Genomic DNA, 18090 nt, shown 5'->3' with positions numbered 1-18090 from the left:
TCCCCTCCACCTCTGATACAAACACGCCCCACTGCGAGCACAGGAACGATATAGAGTCAACAGGGAAAACCACGGTCTCATTAACATCATTAGTAATTAATGATCAAACCGCATTATGTTATTTAGTATCAAAAGAAACCCTGGCGATATCTTATTCAGTGTTATGATGTAAACGTATGAACAGAAATTTGTGGCCTGTGGTACAGTTTAGCGACAGGTCGGCGCTGGAGTGTTCCTATTCCAAGCTAAATGTACTGGTGTAGTCCACATGACCTTGGAAACAAGCGGAGCACGCCTACCTTTGTCAGACGCAGAGGACGGCAGTGCGCTCCAGCTGGTCACTCCCGCCTGTCTCTCCCGCATCAAACACTCGTAAGAAGGGTCTGTGGGGAAACAACAAAATTATTACAACAAACTCAAATACTCTATATATACATCTATAGAATTAAAACTATTCCCATACTTTTAAGACACTTGATGATGGGATATCAGTCCATACATCATACATTGAAGAAGTCTGCAAAGACTAATAGGATCTTAGGAAGTTTGTTTCCGCCCAGAGGAAAAGTACGACGTACAGTGGCGCTGGATGTCCGCCGGGAGCGCTGCCGCGAGGAAGGACATGGTGTGGCGGGGACAGGGCGGTGGGGATGGTACAGGCGATACTTAACAACTATCTGGGCTCTTATAACCAGAGGACGTCTCTATAGCACAGGTAGTCAACGATGGCACAGACAGGACGTGAACACGTTCTTATGACTGGACCCTGCGTGCAGAATGACGTATCAGACACCGTCACACGTCTTTTCTTGTTTTGTTCGTCACAGGAACGATCGGTACCCAGAAGCACCAACATCTATCCGAAAGAGGACCGACCAATCACTGGCCCGGAAAAGTAATTATAGTGCAGCGGGGTACAAGTCACACAGAAGAGCTGATTATTGGGAGATGGTACAGTGTCATTCATTGGACTCATCCTGGCATGTATACGTAAGAACTGCTGGAAAAAAATCACGACAGCCTGTTCTCATTACTTTTATGGCTTTGATACACAGGAGCGTCACATATTTGTATAAGTTGAAGAGGAGATAGTCATTAGCAGAAGAATAGTGCAGACGTAGGCGGGTGTTCATACGTGAATCACGCAAAACGTAATAGACTCGACGCTTGTGTTGAATTCGAAGAAAACAACTGAAAATAAGGATCGGTTTGAAATGCCAACGACTTTTGTTTGTTGTGGAGCTTTTACGTAAACACCGCGATTCTGCCCATATGTGGAGACGGCCTGATGTTGTGAACAAAAGTTCAGTCCTCCAGACTCCGACAAAAAAACGCCGGCGGTAGGCGTTAAGGGGTTGTTGAGTGGGTAAGATGACGAACGAGCGGTTTTTGGAAGTTTGCTTGAGCAGGCATCTCTACAAATCACATGGCAACGTGCTCAAACACTACGACAACAAAGGAAAGCTTTTTGCGGGCGCCCGGCACCCTCCTAGTGAACAGGTGGTAGTATGTGTTGTGCGGACTACAGACTCAGCCGGCCATGACTACATGTCTGCCTACTTAAGGTGTATCCATGTCTCTAAACACTACACGCGTCTCTGGGTCAACATACAAACCTGGCCACGCGCGCTAGCAAACAGCCTGTTATTTATCCCGTTATGATCCCATGAGAAAATACAAAGCCATTGTTTCTCCACAATCTGTACAGACCTTGATAAACAATTACCTACATTCAAGGTAAAATGTTATTTTATTTTTTTGGAGCTAATATGTGATCCTCTTTATTTCATGTGACACTACTCATATTAGATCCATTGCAATCGTTCTTGATCTATATTATATCACGTATGTTTTATATAATAATATATTACATGCAATGATACAATTCAGGTATCGTTTCTGAGAATAAATTATAAGATAAGAACGTCGATGTACGAGTCTCTAGCAGGTGTATAATTCCGGTTTGCTATTCATGGATTTTAGACTTCTCATAGCCTGGATACCAGACCCCAGATATTTCTGAGATCGGGCTGGGGTCTTGTATCCAGACTATGTCTCTCATGCAGTGGTCGCCTTTCTGTCTAGGTCTTGAGAGTCACAAGACGACGATGTTGACGACTGTTCTTATTGCCCGGTATATTTCTATATTACCTAATTAGCAGTATTGTTGACGTGGAATGAAAATTCATACAAAAGATTGCCATAATTTCGTTTTGGCCAAAAGATCCCTTTTTTTCCGGAGTCTATCAGACGCGTTGCGGCATGGCTAGTACGGTGTGTAGGTAAGAAAAGGTTTGACTATGTCCGGAAGGCTGAATGAGACTGGACACGCGTGTCTTTGACAGTCCAGGAAGGGAGGGTGTGTGGAAATGGACGTAAGATAGCTATAATGACCCATTCCTAGCTACATATTTCCTTGAAAAGATCAGTTACTTCTGAAGTTCCGGTGGTTCATGTCAGGGAGGATGTCGGGGAGGAGATGACTTTGATCTAACGGAAAGTTGTTTCCAACCACCGACCCTTCCTCTGTCCGGAGGGGAGACAGTTGTATTTATAAGTGCTGTTATTACCAACCTCTCATCCCTCCTGAAATAGCCACAATCCCAATCGTTCAAGGAACGCGTGATCAAATCAAATATGTCTATTTTCGGTACGACGTACGTTTGATGCGAGCTTTTTTTGTCAAAGGTATCAAATCAAACTTTATTGCTCCATTAAGTGGCTGATGTGACAGGTAGCAGAACAATCTCTAAGTACCGTAATTAGAGTTATATTCAGACCCGCGCACTTTCCTGCACCTAGCTGCAGTAAATATTACGTTGCCCCTCTGCTTTGCTTGAATGCAGGTGCCTTGGACGGCCTGAGCGACGCTGTATCACAGATTTTGCTGTGTTGACTAATGTGATTTCCGAACGCCTCATCAGTTCGGAAAATAGAGACCTCCGCCTGGAAATTACAGGTAGTGTCCGCCGTGCCGGCACCCTCCGAGCCGGCGTGGCGGGGAGCCTGGCGGGAGGACCCGTCCCCTGTCCCGGCTCTTGTCTCAGTCAATACCCGCCGGAGAGGACGTCTGGGGAGCAGCCCCGAATATTTCATGCTTAGTTAACAACAAGTCGGCCGAATTACAGGCTGGCGAAGAGCAACATTGGCAGCAATTACGCGCAATTTACTCCATGATGGCGCGCGACTACTATGGTTAATGCAGTCCAATTATCCCAGCCCCCCGAGTCTACCCTAACCAGCGCCGCGGTCCTGCGGGACTGAGGAGAAGACGGGGACAAACACAAACAACAGAACTTCTGCGTGTTAAGTTCTGCTAAAAATAACATAACTTCTGCTAATGTTACGTTAACTAACTACAGAGCTTCTCCGTACAGGTCCGAGTGAAAATCAGATGTGTAGTATCTACAGCACTCCGTGATAGGAGATGAAATATTAATGAGAAACATGAGGCGTAGTCGTCCTCTGAGGGTTCTATTGTGGACACGTGTAACGGTGTGATGACAATTCATCAATGTGTACACATCGGGCGTTAGAAGTCTTTAACGTTTTAGACAAGGGTTGGTTAAGTGCAGGTGTGTGGACGTCACACATTACATAATGATAACAATACAATGTCACACAGGTTAGGTGTCTGTGGTTTAAGCATCTTAGTTTTAATGAATCGATAATAAGATAATTGTAGTATGTGGTATAAAGCTATAAACATATGTGTTGATGGACAGGGTAGAATAAGAGAACTGTCAAAGTGTAGATAACTCTAGATTTTTTTTTTTAACGATAGAGTACTGTACTGTCTGGGCGCATGGCCATACTGTTTTGATTCACTCCAGCTATTCATTAAGGACTCAATCTCCGTTCTATCTAAAATTTCCAAGCCTGAATGTACGGATGGCCACGTGTTTACTATATTTCATCACCAGGACAACAAGGCATGCGGCAGTTATTTGTCAGAACCGGTGTCAATTTTTACGACAAAACAAATTACCTTCTGACAAATATTAGCATGCAGTCCTTGAGGCAACAGGTTCAGCATAAGGTAATTATCAATTACATACAAGTAGACGTAAACACTTGATCTGTTGCACTGCCGCCTACTTTTATATTTCACCAAAGGGTTCGCTAAAATATATACACACTGTCGATAGAGCCCGAGACTTTTCTTTATCCAATAGACGTCATGGCTGATTATAACCACGCTAACTGTCCAACGGTCTCACACACCAAGACACTGTAACACCAGCGATCAGTTTTGATTTAGTAACTTCCACATACAGACTGACCATGGACTTCAGCAGCCATACTTCGTCACCATATGTCATACGTGAAACATCGTCAAAACGTAAAAGCGTAATTCAATACGTCTGACTCATTAGATGCTTTTTTGTCAGGTTGTTTCTGTCTTGAATTTGTGCTTGTATCTTTCATATAAACTTTCGTATTGATAAAGGGACAAAAGTCTTACTGAAGAGTATTATTGAAGAGTCGCTTCCCCTTTAAATCAATATGTAGAGAGAAGCACAGTTAACCTCCCATGATTTTAAACAATTACTCCTAATGGTGCGTCCGAGCCATCAGACCGGGTAATGGTCGGCAATTGTTCACACCGGTAAATGACGCTGGCTCCGTCGGCGGTCCTCACGCTCGCGCCCGACGAAACGGCGGTGAGGACATACAGGGGTTCAGCCCCCCCTCCCCATTTTCGTCCTGCCAAGAGGGGAGATGGATGATATCCTGGAACACCCTCCCCTGCCTGTCGTTTATTTGAAAATTGAGTGATTATTGGAAATGCAGTTAGAGAGGGAGATGTATGGCGGTGGATGTTCCGGCGCTTACAGTGATGGTCACTCATCGCTCACTCCAAGATAAACCAGCGAGGAAGATGAGAAAGTCACAAAGGAAGATGACGTATGTTGAAGCGAGTAAGTGGGGCGATGAGAGGAAAACCAAACGAAATTGCAGTGGAAGACAAGAGAGGGGGGTCAAGGGTGGCAAAGGAAGTTGTAAAAAGGGTGCACCAGTAGAAGGAAAGGTGTATGGGAGTCTGGCGGCCTCTAAATACTATATGGGCCATGCTTTGTACGAAAGGCCAGAGTATACGTAAGGAGGAAGAGGAAGGTGCAGAAGAGGCGAGAAGAGGATGGCAGAGTTCTCTCATTATGGTAGTCGACTAGTTTTCCTCCGTTACTGTTGACTGAAGGCGTAAGACGTCGACAAGTCACCAAGGAACAAGAAGCAAACAAAGAAGGCTAACTTCCCAGCTTTGAATATATACAAGTGAATGTGTTTGCGTTGTATCCAAAACTTTTCTAATCGTTCCATCTACTTTGACGGAGTTTCCGACGGTAAATCACAGAGAAGACCCATTGAAGATCTTCGATAAATGGTCTATCTGGAGAGTACATAACAGATCCGAAGCGCTTTAAACCGGCCTAATGTCGATTGAAGACCGTCAGATTCTAGTATCTTGCGGCCTCACAAAAGACGCCATCCTCCGGCGCACATCGACCCTAGCAGCCCGCAATTTATAAAATAGGTCCGAACCGGATCCAGCCCCGGACGACCAGGCGCCGGGCGCAACTTTGGATCGAAGTCTGGCGGCCTCTATATACTATATGGGCCATGCTTTGTACGAAATGGATAGGCTCTGGCCTGGTCGGTTACTTTGATGGAACAAAAAAGCTTTGGTAGCTTTAAGTCAGACTCTGTCATTTTTCATCAGAAGGGAACAGGGAGATAGAGCAGAGTGACTGATGTCGGAACATCCCCTATCGGGATATATGTGTGACAAGATCACAAATAATAATTCAAACGGTGATATGTACCATATGGATAGTTTGTTTCTTTGTTGTATTGGGCTGGTTACTGTTATCGCAAAGGATAGCGGATGCAATGTTGTGGAGGTGTACAATAATAGACAATGTCAGTAGGCGGCGCTGCATCCCGTCTTCGTTCACACGCGAACATAGTGAACACGATCGCAGATTGCGTGCGGGTGGAAGGAAAACAACAACATGAAACAATTCACAAATCCCAACTGACTAACTTTAAAGATCTATGAAGGTTTGAAACACAGCTGCCCAATAATTTCCCCGTGACATTCATCACCGAGTCACAAGCTTCGGCCCTATACTAGTTTTATATAAGTGCCCCGATATTCTCGACAGTCTGCGACGTCTATTTGTACTCTTTTACAACAGTCTCACAACTTCATACAAAATTGACATGACAGATGATTCATGATAGCCTCGGGGACAGATCTCTGGTTAAATTTGTCAAATTGTCACTCACTATAGCCAGGATTCATTCGACAATTTTCGCCCCTCCCCTCCCCAAATGCATCTTATTGGCCTCCTTTCAGTCTGATTGTGAGAACTGTGTAATATTTGCACAGTTTCTATTGCCGAAACAGATAGATTACAACGTGCGTCATCTTGGTAGTGAAGTAAAACAAGCGGCTTCTAACAGAAGAATCGCGCCCATTGACGACGTGCCGGTGTGTGGTCCGTGTCTAGGGTCCTACAGGTGAGCGGAGGACCCGACTCGCCGCTACTGTCGACTTGTAAGACAGTGTTGTTGTTATGACCCCGAGTATTGTAAAGACTGATCACCCGTGGTGAGCCTAGAGGGCTCGGTGTGACATGTCTGGCGAGCGGCCAGGAGCAGAAAACACAGCTAACCTTTCTACCTACACAACTTAGGTCTGTTCTTTGACACTACACGTCTGGTACCACGGCGATCCCCACGATATGACGAAAGACTGCTCCTTGTAGTTAGAGAGACTAGGAATAAACGACATTTGCTCCACGACAAATTACTTCTGGACCATTAGTCGTTGGCACACGGACAGGTGACCTTCATGTTGTCGCGCCACCACTGTGTCAACATTGCTGTCATTCCGCAGCTAGTATAGAGCATTCATACTTAGAACTCTCGAGAAGATATCAGCAAAGCCATGAATTCAACTGCGTTTTGTTTTCTGTAGACATTTCCAGATTACCTCGAAGTTTCATATGTACATATGTATGACTATGACATCATTGCTTTTGCTCCTTTATTTTCTTTCCGTTTCTGAAATTAAGAGGTTGCTTTTCCGTGGTATTTCAAGAAAGCCACCTGCCCATGGCGACTGTTTTAATTTCATTATAAATGTACCAAATGCTGATCACCTTCACGTTAGACATGTGTTAGAACAGATTCAGACGGTGTGTAGTACGACCATACCTGTACATGATGAACATTTCTACTCCCGCTCGTCCAAGCAGATCATAGACAGTTTTGGCCAGACCGTCTCCTTGACAACCAGACGTCTCAACTTGTACGATTTCTCGCCACTTTTCAAGACAGACATTTCCATATAAGGAAAACTAGACGTTCTTTCCTGGGTGTCTAGGAGGGGACCGTCTAGACCCTCCGCACAAAGCACAACAAAATCAGCGGGTCTAGACGTCGTGCATTAATGATCGCCCGGAGGGGCATGTGAATCGAAGTAACCGAACAAGTGGCTCACCTGGCCTCTGTAGCCGGGACGTGCCGTGGACGGCCTGCGAGGTGGGTGGGTAGGAGAACACACAGGAGCCTGCGGCAAAAACAACAACAATCGGTCAGGCAATAGCATGACTGCCGTTACCTTGGTAACGGACTTTGTCAGACGATAGTTTCAGGGTCCTTACAGGTGAGCGGAGCTGTATAATGCTGTCTAAAGCACGTCGGGAAGATCCTATCTAATGAGACGACTTAACTTTCATTCAACACCAGGTGGCAAGGTCGTCGCTGTTTGGGTGTTTCTCAAGACGACAGATGTCTCTTGTGCTTGGCCGTCTATCTACACCCAGTTTACTTGATGTTCGATTGTCAGTTTTATGTTTGCAATTCGGAGTTGTTAAAAGCTTCATTTTTCACAGAGTTTGTCGCCCGCCTGGCTACCCCACGTGTACAGTCTCAAACAAACCACGTGGAAATTTTGGCACATAGTCAACTGACTGACAGAAGTTGTTTTGCTGGACAACCTCAGGTGCTAAACGATCATCCAGCCAGCTGTCGCTATCTGGTCTTGGAATTTGAGCATGTTTTCGCTAGACGGCGCTGCTAGCCTATATGCAAAATAAGTATTATCACCGTATGTTCGAAATTCCACCTACATTTGTGGTCTTTATGATCTTTATGAACGTTGTTATGGTTGTTAGACCGTAACGAATTTGTACTCTGCGTTCATTTCATGATTAGATGTGCCGGTGACTAGCATGCACTTCTGACCTCGGTTCGACCTTTTCCACTCAAACAAAGTACCTGAAGTACTGCCGTCCCTAATCACACGACGATCTCAACTTAACAACGTCTAAATGTTTAATATGTGACAGTTACGATTATTTACAACACTGTGCTATCTGCTACAAGTAATATTCGGTCGGCTCGTCATAGGGTGGTGGCTCACAAATGCAACAATTTGAACACAACACATATGCAATATTGGTGACGACTAATGACATGTGTGATTTTGCTCCAGGCTACGTTTGAACTCATTAACATATACACAGATGAGATACAAAAGTTTATAAGAGGTCAAGCGAATTGTTACATCATCAAAGAAACACGCCCTGAGGAGATGTCTCTACACCTGGCTGATCCTACTGACCGTGTAGTTAATCGTATAAGCGGGTAAAATCACACAAAACAATACAGTAACGTAAATTGGTATGAAGACTTACCAGTCTGCTGGAAGCGTGGTGAAGCGGCCAGGGCCTTGTCCACATCGTCTGACGTCAGGTTGGGGAGAGGTGCTGTAGTGGGTGAAGTAAAGGAAAGGAGTTGGTACTTCATCAAGCAACCACATAATGTTTCATACTGAGAAAGTAACCCGTAAAATAAATGTTGTTTCGGGGTAAAACTATTTCGCTTCTTTTCTTTTTTCTTCTATATGTCAAACATCCCGCCACACTTGGACATCATAAGTAACATAGCTAATACAGGCTCTAAAGCCCAAAGTTGTGGTCGGTCTACGACGTCTCATCCCACAAACCTAAGTGAGTATCCCTCTCTACTTACTCTGCCTGAGGAAGAGCAGGTGTGCGAAGAGCACGTCTCCGTTATGCACGTTGGTCAGCCTGACGAAGTCGTCCCTCTGCAGCCTGCACAGCTCCTTCCCGTCCATGTCGAACCGGGCCGGCTCCACGCCCTGGAGGTTGTACTCCTTGATGGCCCAGTGGAGCCACTGGCGCACGTGCTCGGGGCTCCACATCATCGGGTCTGGGGGAGAGGACAGGTGCATTAGAACAGAGTTACTAGTACATTTCTTGCTTAATTACAAGATGTTGAGCACTGTGGTGACTAGATAGACTGATCACTGTCACTGTAGGTACATGTATCAGAGAAGGAGAAACTCCTGCACGTGATAATTGTCAGTCGATGCGTATGGTTACTGTTATGACTTGTTATGATGGAGAGGACCAGAGTCACCTGCTACACCGCGCACTAAAACGTTACTACCGCCGGCCCACCCACCAAGCCCCCCTCCCATAGCCCACGGTAAACCTTCCTGTTATGGTTGTGGTTAAAACGCTGTTGTCTTTACTCTGAAACTCTCGCTGTGTGTTCTTAAATAGGAGAAACCTGGCCGCTTATGGCCATGTTCCTCGCCATGCATAAAATATGATTTGTGAGGGAAGGAAGCTGTACGGAAATTTACCCCCATGAATGTTTATAGGGTAGCGGTGACGAAGAAGAAATACAGAACCATCAGTTGTGACCATGTGCCACGACGGAGAACACAGTTCTACGATTAAACAATTGTTGTAACTTCAACTTGTCCTGTAGCAGATCAATGCGTCTGCAAATGCCAAACTGTCTTATTTTGTTAGCTTCCTCTATGATATCAAAGCCATTTTAATCAACTCCGGATATTCACTGGAACCTCAAATAATACTGACGACCCCTAACGGGTTTGCGTGGAGCGAGTCAGGGTCTGCAGGTGTTCCCCCGCACCTCCCGGCCGCTTCAAAGCGAACCCCGGCGACAGCTGGCTAAGCCTGGCTGCAGGTCGTCTGGAGTGACTTGGGTGTGTCCTAGCAGTGCCACGGAATACAGACATTCATGTCCAAATACAGACGACTTCAAACACAGGCTATGGCGTCCCGGAGGTGGTCTGGTACAGAGTTAGTCAGATGCAGGTGTTGTAAGTCGGCTGATACACAAGCCGTCTCCATGAAACAGGCGGCCATTACGAAGCATCGCTCCCCTGTCCGCTACAATAACAAGCCAGGGCAGGACGATGACGGGGGAAGCATGATGGAAGGTCGGCCTGACGACGTACCTTCTCCGCTCCGTTAGCTCTTGACTGTCAAAACTCCGGAGAAAACGCCGTTTCCCAGGCGAACAGCTCCATGGGAGCCAGCAAGGACACCTCAGTACAGCACCGACTCCTTTCCCAGGGACCGGGGACTGACAGGGCTGAGTCGTCTGCTTTCCGTCCTGGTCTGAACGTGAGCTCGGCAAAATGGACAGGTGCCAAGGTACCGCATAGGGGTGGGTTAGAACGATAGGAGAAGAAACCACGGCTTTGTGGTTGACTGAACAGAAGTGTGTGGAGGATCCCTCGAGGCCTTTCTTGTTTCATTTTAAAGACTACACTACTACAGAAATGAAAGACGTCGAAAACAGTCTCTAATGTCTCCCTGGATCAAATGTTTTAACATTGACACCATAGACCAGGATTACTTCCCTAACGCAATAGTTTTGAAATTTCGAAGATGAAGATCCAAAGATCTCCTGTCGTAAGCTGTAGGAAACATTTCAGAGGGTCAGCAGGATAGGGGAATGTGTGAACGTTATCTTAGGGGATGGAAGAAGCGAAATTGAGCAACCGGAGGACAACGCCATTAGAACACCGCTCCAAACATGTACCCAATGCTGGGAGGGGCTCGTTGGCTGCTTGTAAACTGATGACAGAAATACTGCGAACATAAAGCTGGAATCCCAGCGCCTCTACTGCTGCCTTTTGGGTAGAAGAACAGTTCGCGTCCTTCTGATGACCCAGGCTGGCAGTACTGGTGTGAAACCAGGACTGTTCCCAGGGACGTCCATGCAGACAGATTATAGAGCTGACATCAGACCTGTTGATCCGTTACTGTGCAGTTCGTGTATGCCACAACTGGCATCGATACTGGAATTCTCTTTTAAAAAATCCAGCATGGTTTACGGTTATCATTTAGATATGTTTGCGTATGACATTCTTCGAGTCAAACTCCTAGCTCAGCACTAAAACGGACCGATAAGGATAAACGGTTTCTCCGGGATTGTCACATGCCTTCAGGCCCGCCGACCACTTCACGGCTCGAGAAGGATAGGATATAAACTTCTCCTCACGCAGTCGCTAACGGAGCCTGGGAAACATGTTATTAATCTGACCAATCTAAAATCATATCTGTGACAGGACCAGGGACTGTCAGGGTAACGGAAAGCAGGCCCCCTCGCACCAAAGGCGCCGAGCTGCCTTCTCACGCCCCGCAGCCGTGAACGGGAGGCGCACAAACAGCGGTACATATCTCCATTTCCGGCGGCGCTCGAGGCGACTCGATCGGCATGTTGACACATCGCTGAGCCACTGACGGTCAAGTGCCTCCCGCCTGAGTGATCGCCCCTCCTGCACACCAGACCTTCAGCTGACCCCATGACCGGGTCAAGACGAAAAATTCCCAGCTAACCGGCAATTTACCCGTCAGAAGACGGAGGTGGTTCGTAGGTCGTCTTTCCGTCGGACCCACAAGTACGGAGGGCAGGCTGAAGGGCGCGCGCTGACTGCCATCTGCTGGGCGAAAATTAGTCCCGACGGTCGGGATAATCCCTGACATAATCCCGGGGATAAGCCTGCTTCAAAGCCGCTAAGCCTTCCTTGGCATATCGAGACCGTTTAAAGTTGACGAAAAAAGGCTTGGATTAGAGACTGCTGGGTGCCAATGACACTACTGGCTTGGTTCTACAGATCCTCAGTAACCGTTAAACTACAGCAGTTGGAGAAAGCTGACGTAAAGCATTGAGCGTGCGCCAAAAGCTTTGCTTTGCTGCCAGTTGTCGCATTGCCATTAGACTTTACGAACATATGCAGCAATGGTCCTGAGGGGTATGACATTGAACAGTACCACCAGTAGCCTTAACTTCCGATCGGGCCGATACAGATAAGTGCTGCTAAAGTGGGGAGAGGAGGGAGGGGCTCAGCAAAAGTTAATAAAGTCACGGCGAGGAACTCAGTATGGAGGTGTCATCTGTATCATCAGCAACCAAGTTGTTTTCGACATAGAAAATGGTTTCGGTCTTTAGTTCCCAACCATCAGTTTGGCGTACGGCACTCGTTCATAATTTTGTTTTCACTGTTTTTAAAACCAAATGGATGATCAACAACTCTAGTCAAGTACCAACGCAGGTTAAAATTATGATTAGGTTAAAACAACACACCCTTCATTACCCAGCATCGTGTGGAGGGGTCGCACCAAACTGTGTAGGAGGTTCAAAGTGGCCACTTTCCTGGCAAAGCAATATTTTACAGAAACATTCCCCGCCCCCACTTGGAGGCTTTTGTTTCAGCCGTGCGCGGACAGGCGTCACCAAAGTCAAAGTCGCAGCCGTGTCTGAGTTCTCCTGGCGCCATTTTATGTGTTTTCGATTAACATCGGTCAATTCCAAAGTGAGAATTTTCACTCAAACGGTGCGAGAATGCTAAACTGTAACACGATAGCTCGCCATCTCTGCTCCTCATATAGAACTAAACATGTCTTCACTCCAGTCAGGAAAGAGAAGCATGTGTCCTAGCCGCAGCATCTGTAACAGATGTAGCAGTCTGTGGAGGAACTGGACCAGTGACAAAAACATCGGATCAGTTCTACACGGTCAATAAGGACCGGCTTGTAGGTGATATTGAGGGACACAACACTTATCACGTACTGAGATGGGGGTCCATAGGCCGGGTGCCACTCTAGAGGGTCACTGGAAGATGGGTAAGGGAGGTGCCGGTGAAAGAAAGAGGAACAGGATCTAGGAGTCATCCAAAACATGTCCTCATAATGATGATATTAAAACACAGCGTTAAACTGTGATCGTGATATGTTTAGAAATGACTTTGGCACTGACTGGGACCCATAGGGTAATTCCATGACGGCTGTTGGCGCTTGTAGTACAGCACGTATGTTCGGGTCGTGATCGGCTGGTAACGATAATGGGAATGAACGTCATATCATCGGCCGATAACGACGAATTCCTGCACAACCAACAAAAGTGGTATCGAGAAGATATGTGGACCCTAGGTTCACGTCTAATTCTCGACGTCCCCAGGCCAGGAGACCCTGGGCTTCATCCTAACCTCAGCGCAATTGATCGTCGATTATAAATTTCTTTCCATCAGATTTGGAGTAATTCCCCTTCAATGAAATTAAAAGCCAAACGGATGTAGGTGAGATCCGCAGTTGACAGTCTAACTTGAGAAACTTCAGAAAGGGGTACGGTCGCCAAGAGGCCAGTAAAAGTGATCCCGGAATCGTTCTCACTTCTCAAGAGGCAATGCAAAGTCTAAGACATTGTCCAGAAGCTGTTTCTTGAAAGTTCTCGTTGGGAGTATGGTTCTTGTGAGGCTAGTTTGAGCATGCGCGAAACCCGAGCCCTCCAGGCGTTGATCTGAGTGAGAATGATGTGGGTGTAGAGCTGCAGGGGAGGGGAAATATGAGCCGCGTGGCAGGGCCTTGGACTGATATGTTCTCTCATTTGTCAGTGTCGCGACTGTTGATCGCCTTCTCGCCATCACGACCTGGCTATACATAGCGGCGTATCTTATTGGCAGTGATAAATATGCACAAAACAATGGCACAACGATGCAGGTCACAAGTCCAAAATAAGATAGGCATTGGCAAAAAATAACATATTTTCCCCAAGTTTCTCACTTGCAATTTCAAGAGTCTGAAGATTTAGGAGGTTTTCATGTTGAAGCATCTGTGAACAATCCTTGCATACGTGATACTGAGCCGGTGAAAGGTGAGGGGAGAGCTGCAGACACAATTTACTCCACCTGAGCTTCTTGGAAACCAGGCTACTAAGACGATTTCGTAAGATTAAGAAAATATTTAGACTTGAACCTCTGCATCTACATCTCGTCTGTATAAACACGCCTGGCCATGAAGATGGAAGAAGGTAATCATCACGGACACGTGTGGTTAGGCCATCGTAACATCTGAGAAATTATTGATAAAATACAGATGTCAATTTCAAAGAAGCTACTACAGTAGGTGAAAGACACCGAATCACATTAATTTTACTTCTATGTCTCAGAAAGTGGGTTATATGCCTTTCTAGTGCCAAAGACTGATGAAGAATCATGAAGCTGTGGGAAAAAATGAGCTGTATCCATCTCCGCCTTGTTTTCATTCCTCTCCCAAGAAAAGTCACTTCCACTCACAGCTCCCGTGGACAGACAGCAGTAGGCCCGCGCCTCGGGGTACTGCTGACAGTACAGACTCAGCACACAGAGAACAGCACACCCAACAGGTGATCTCTCTAGCCCTACTGACGGTACAGAGAATAGCACACCGAACAGGTGATCTCTCTAACCCTACTGATGGTACAGAGAACAGCACACCCAACAGGTGATCTCTCTAATCCTACTGATGGTACAGAGAACAGCACACCCAACAGGTGATCTCTCCAAATCTGCTGACGGTACAGAGAACAGCACACCGAGCAGGTGATCTCTCTAAACCTGCTGACGGTACAGAGAACAGCACATCGAGCAGGTGATCTCTAACCCTGCTGACGGTATAAAGAACAGCACACCTAACAGGTGATATATCTAACCCTACTGACGGTACAAAGAACAGCACACCCAACCGGCCATCCCTCTAACCCTGCTGACGGTACAGAGAACAGCACACCGAGCAGCCTGATCTTTAACCCTACTGACGGTGCAGAGAACAGCACACCGAGCAGGTGATCTCTCTAACCCTGCTGACGGTACAGAGAACAGCACACCGAACAGGTGATCTCTCTAACCCTGCTGACGGTACAGAGAACAGCACACCGAGCAGGTGATCTCTCAAACCCTGGTGACGGTGCAGAGAGCAGCACACCGAACAGGTGATCTCTCTAACCCTACTGACGGTACAGAGAACAGCACACCGAACAGGTGATATATCTAACCCTACTGATGGTACAGAGAACAGTACACCGAGCAGGTGATCTCTCTAACCCTACTGACGGTACAGAGAACAGTGCACCGAGCAGGTGATCTCTCTAACCCTACTGACGGTACAGAGAACAGTGCACCGAACAGGTGATATATCTAACCCTACTGACCGTCTATCAGAGAAGGATGAATGGGAAACGTTGGGCCCGATCCGCGGGATCAGGGCACGGAGAGAAAAAGACCTGTCAACAACGCATCCATCACTGTCCCCGGCCACTTCCTTCTCCTGATGACAGAGATGCGTGCCAAGGCGACAACACCGGCTATATAAAACTGCCAACACACCATGGATCTTCTGTCCGGCCTTTCCACTTAACAAAAAGGCCATCAGAGTGCAGTTACAAGGAAGCTGTTACAATGTTTCAAAAGAATAATAGGAAACCACAAGAGCGCTGAAAATGATGAACGCTGACTTTATTCATGATGACACCACACTCCAGTACACCTATGTTACGAATGATTACAAAACAGAATGGAACTAAACCAAATAGTAAAATATTTGCAGTGTGCCAAGCCCAGGCATTTTCTTTTTTTATCGTGGAGAGAAGACATGGTCCTGTCTGCGACGATGAAGACTTGAAATGACCTCGACAACATACTAGTAATCTAATGAGCACAAAACTGTGTCGGATAAAAATAGACCGAGAATTTGCTTACAGCTCTTTCCACATACGTGCCAAGGGATTCTGTGTCATTGACTGTTAGTTGCTACGAGTAACGTCAGCAAAAATCACATCGCAATGTTATGTATGATATAAGCAATTCAATATCCAATGTGTGAGTGTGAATGACCTAAATGTCAGGGCAGTGAGTCCTGTAGATGATGAGATGGATGGACTGTAGTGCAGGGTGGACAGTGATGTATAAGATGGACAGGGCTGAACCAGAGTCTGGATATGGCGAATGTCTATGCCTCAGGACCCTTTTCGCGCTCTAGGTACCACAATGTGGTAAGGAGTGGTTCAAGACAATACTAAGGACCGATACCGGCGATGCGGAGTGCAATCTTCAGTCCGAAGAGTTTCCCGTCCTCTCGGCCTGGGTCTGACCACACACGCCCATAGCAAACAGCAATGGGTAGAAACCCTAGCTCTGAATCCCCGTGCAGGTCTAGAGTGGAAGACCTCTAGACTCTGGAGGAAGACCGCAACTTCCGCGCGGCTGGCCCGATGTCTCGTTTTGCTCGGGTCCAGTCTGGTCTTGGTTGTTGTCCTGACCACAGAGGTCTTCCTCCTGAAGATGCTTGGCTGAAAACACCCTGATCATATTGCCTGATGCCTGTAGATGTCTAAACAAGTCCGCCGTATGGAAGTAGGTCTAACTACAACCCGCTTCGATTTCAAGATTAGTTTGGCACTAACAGTAATGTGAAATGATCATCGAGGGTCTTCTTTATTTGCCTTTCTGTACTTGTAATGCCATCAGTGAGAGAAAGTCTCACAATGAGTGAGTAAGGGTCTTACCCCTTTCCGACACTCATTTGTCTCTATACCGAAGACCGTTCACATCACCCATGGCTCTACAAAAAAAAATCTTCTTACTCAAGTGGGCGTACTCTTCGTGCGTCGGACTAAGAGCACACTTTTCATAAGTCAGACTAGGAATATCCTTATTTTAGCCTCTTCCAGTCCCCACAGGTCACTGGAAAAACAGTAGAAATTGGCCAAATAGACAGAAACACGCCAGAAGAATGTAGGACGCAGGCCGCACTCCTCGCCAGCTAACTCTTCTGGTCAGGCGCGTGTATACTTGGCCAATTTCTACTGTTTTTTTATAGCGACCTGGTAAGGCTATTTCACCACCTGAGTAATAAACTTATAAGTTTAAAAGATTACCAAAGGAAAAGTATGAAAGAGCACCATTAAAAAAAAACTATGGAGTGTTGTGTCGTTTGATGAGCGTTTCTCTATTGTGATCACGCACCTTCGCACATCACCGAGTTGCTGATTCTTCCCTTTCCAACCGACTACTCACGACTGCCTGTCAAGACGGCGACGGACTACCCAAAATCTCAAGTTATGCGGACTCCTTTTTTTCAACATTTGCATCCAATTACAAGCTAGCAATTGAATAACCATTTTACCACCCTTTCGGAGAAATGCAAAGGATGTTTTATACAGTGCTGTTGTATGATCCATGTCCGCTACTGGTTTCCAGTGGCCCTATCGTTAGCACAAACTCCAGCCAATCTTTTTGAGACGTGCAAATTCACTGAATACCTGAAATTTCCATCAATCAACACACGCAAAGTCCCGGTAACAGGATCCCCGGGAGAGTATGTGGTACCTGTGTGCCGGGCATGGCGGAGTCTTTTCGGGGATTTTCTCCCGGATTACGCACCAGATACACTAAAGCCAAGCACGGATCCACAGCTTCAACAGATACACTTACTGAGATACCAGGACGATGATCGAATGGACTCTAAATGTACACACGTGGATAATTATACATTATCCAGGGATAATACAAGGACGAGGAGTACTTGAATTACGAACGAAAAACACACCGGGTATCAATCGAATGTGAATAATTGAAAATGCTAGTATCAAAAGGGAGTAGCAACACTGCATGTTATGACTATATATCAATGGGCTTTCACTCTTTTCTTATTTTTGCATCTGTCAGAAAGGAAGTTTTACATGTCAGTGTTGAGGGCAAAATGTAGTAAGCATCTGTCCTTAACTTGTGTCCGCTTGTGTCGCGAGGTAGCGACCTTGGGGAAGCAGGTCCAAGCTGAAAACGGATAGACACTAGTCCGATAGGCTAACTAGTCCGGGGATGAATAAACGCAATAGGGCGTCAACCAAAGAGAAAAGAAGTTTGTGGGTTCGCTGTGGACTATAGCTATATACAGGATTCAGTGCGCTGGAAAA

The 18090-nt window shown here is 46.4% G+C and overlaps 1 protein-coding gene across 9 annotated transcripts in view; it reads right to left on the bottom strand.

Moving 5' to 3' along the window:
• LOC118416188 (transcriptional regulator Erg-like) overlaps positions 1 to 18090 on the bottom strand; it is a 58394-nt gene that overhangs the window by 5202 nt on the left and 35102 nt on the right. For all 9 annotated transcript variants that reach the window (XM_035821302.1, XM_035821309.1, XM_035821294.1 and 6 more), the window contains 4 exons: positions 9046 to 9246; positions 8709 to 8780; positions 7511 to 7579; positions 300 to 383 (listed from right to left, as the gene is read on the bottom strand). In XM_035821302.1, the coding sequence (XP_035677195.1) occupies positions 300 to 383; positions 7511 to 7579; positions 8709 to 8780; positions 9046 to 9246 (426 nt within the window). The remainder of the gene's footprint in view (positions 1 to 299; positions 384 to 7510; positions 7580 to 8708; positions 8781 to 9045; positions 9247 to 18090) is intronic.

Source organism: Branchiostoma floridae, chromosome 1, assembly GCF_000003815.2.
Source record: "Branchiostoma floridae strain S238N-H82 chromosome 1, Bfl_VNyyK, whole genome shotgun sequence".
In the NCBI taxonomy this organism is placed as follows: Eukaryota; Metazoa; Chordata; class Leptocardii; order Amphioxiformes; family Branchiostomatidae; genus Branchiostoma; species Branchiostoma floridae.
The sequence above is the reverse complement of the archived record's forward strand: the minus strand, read 5'-3'. Positions and strand labels throughout refer to the sequence as shown.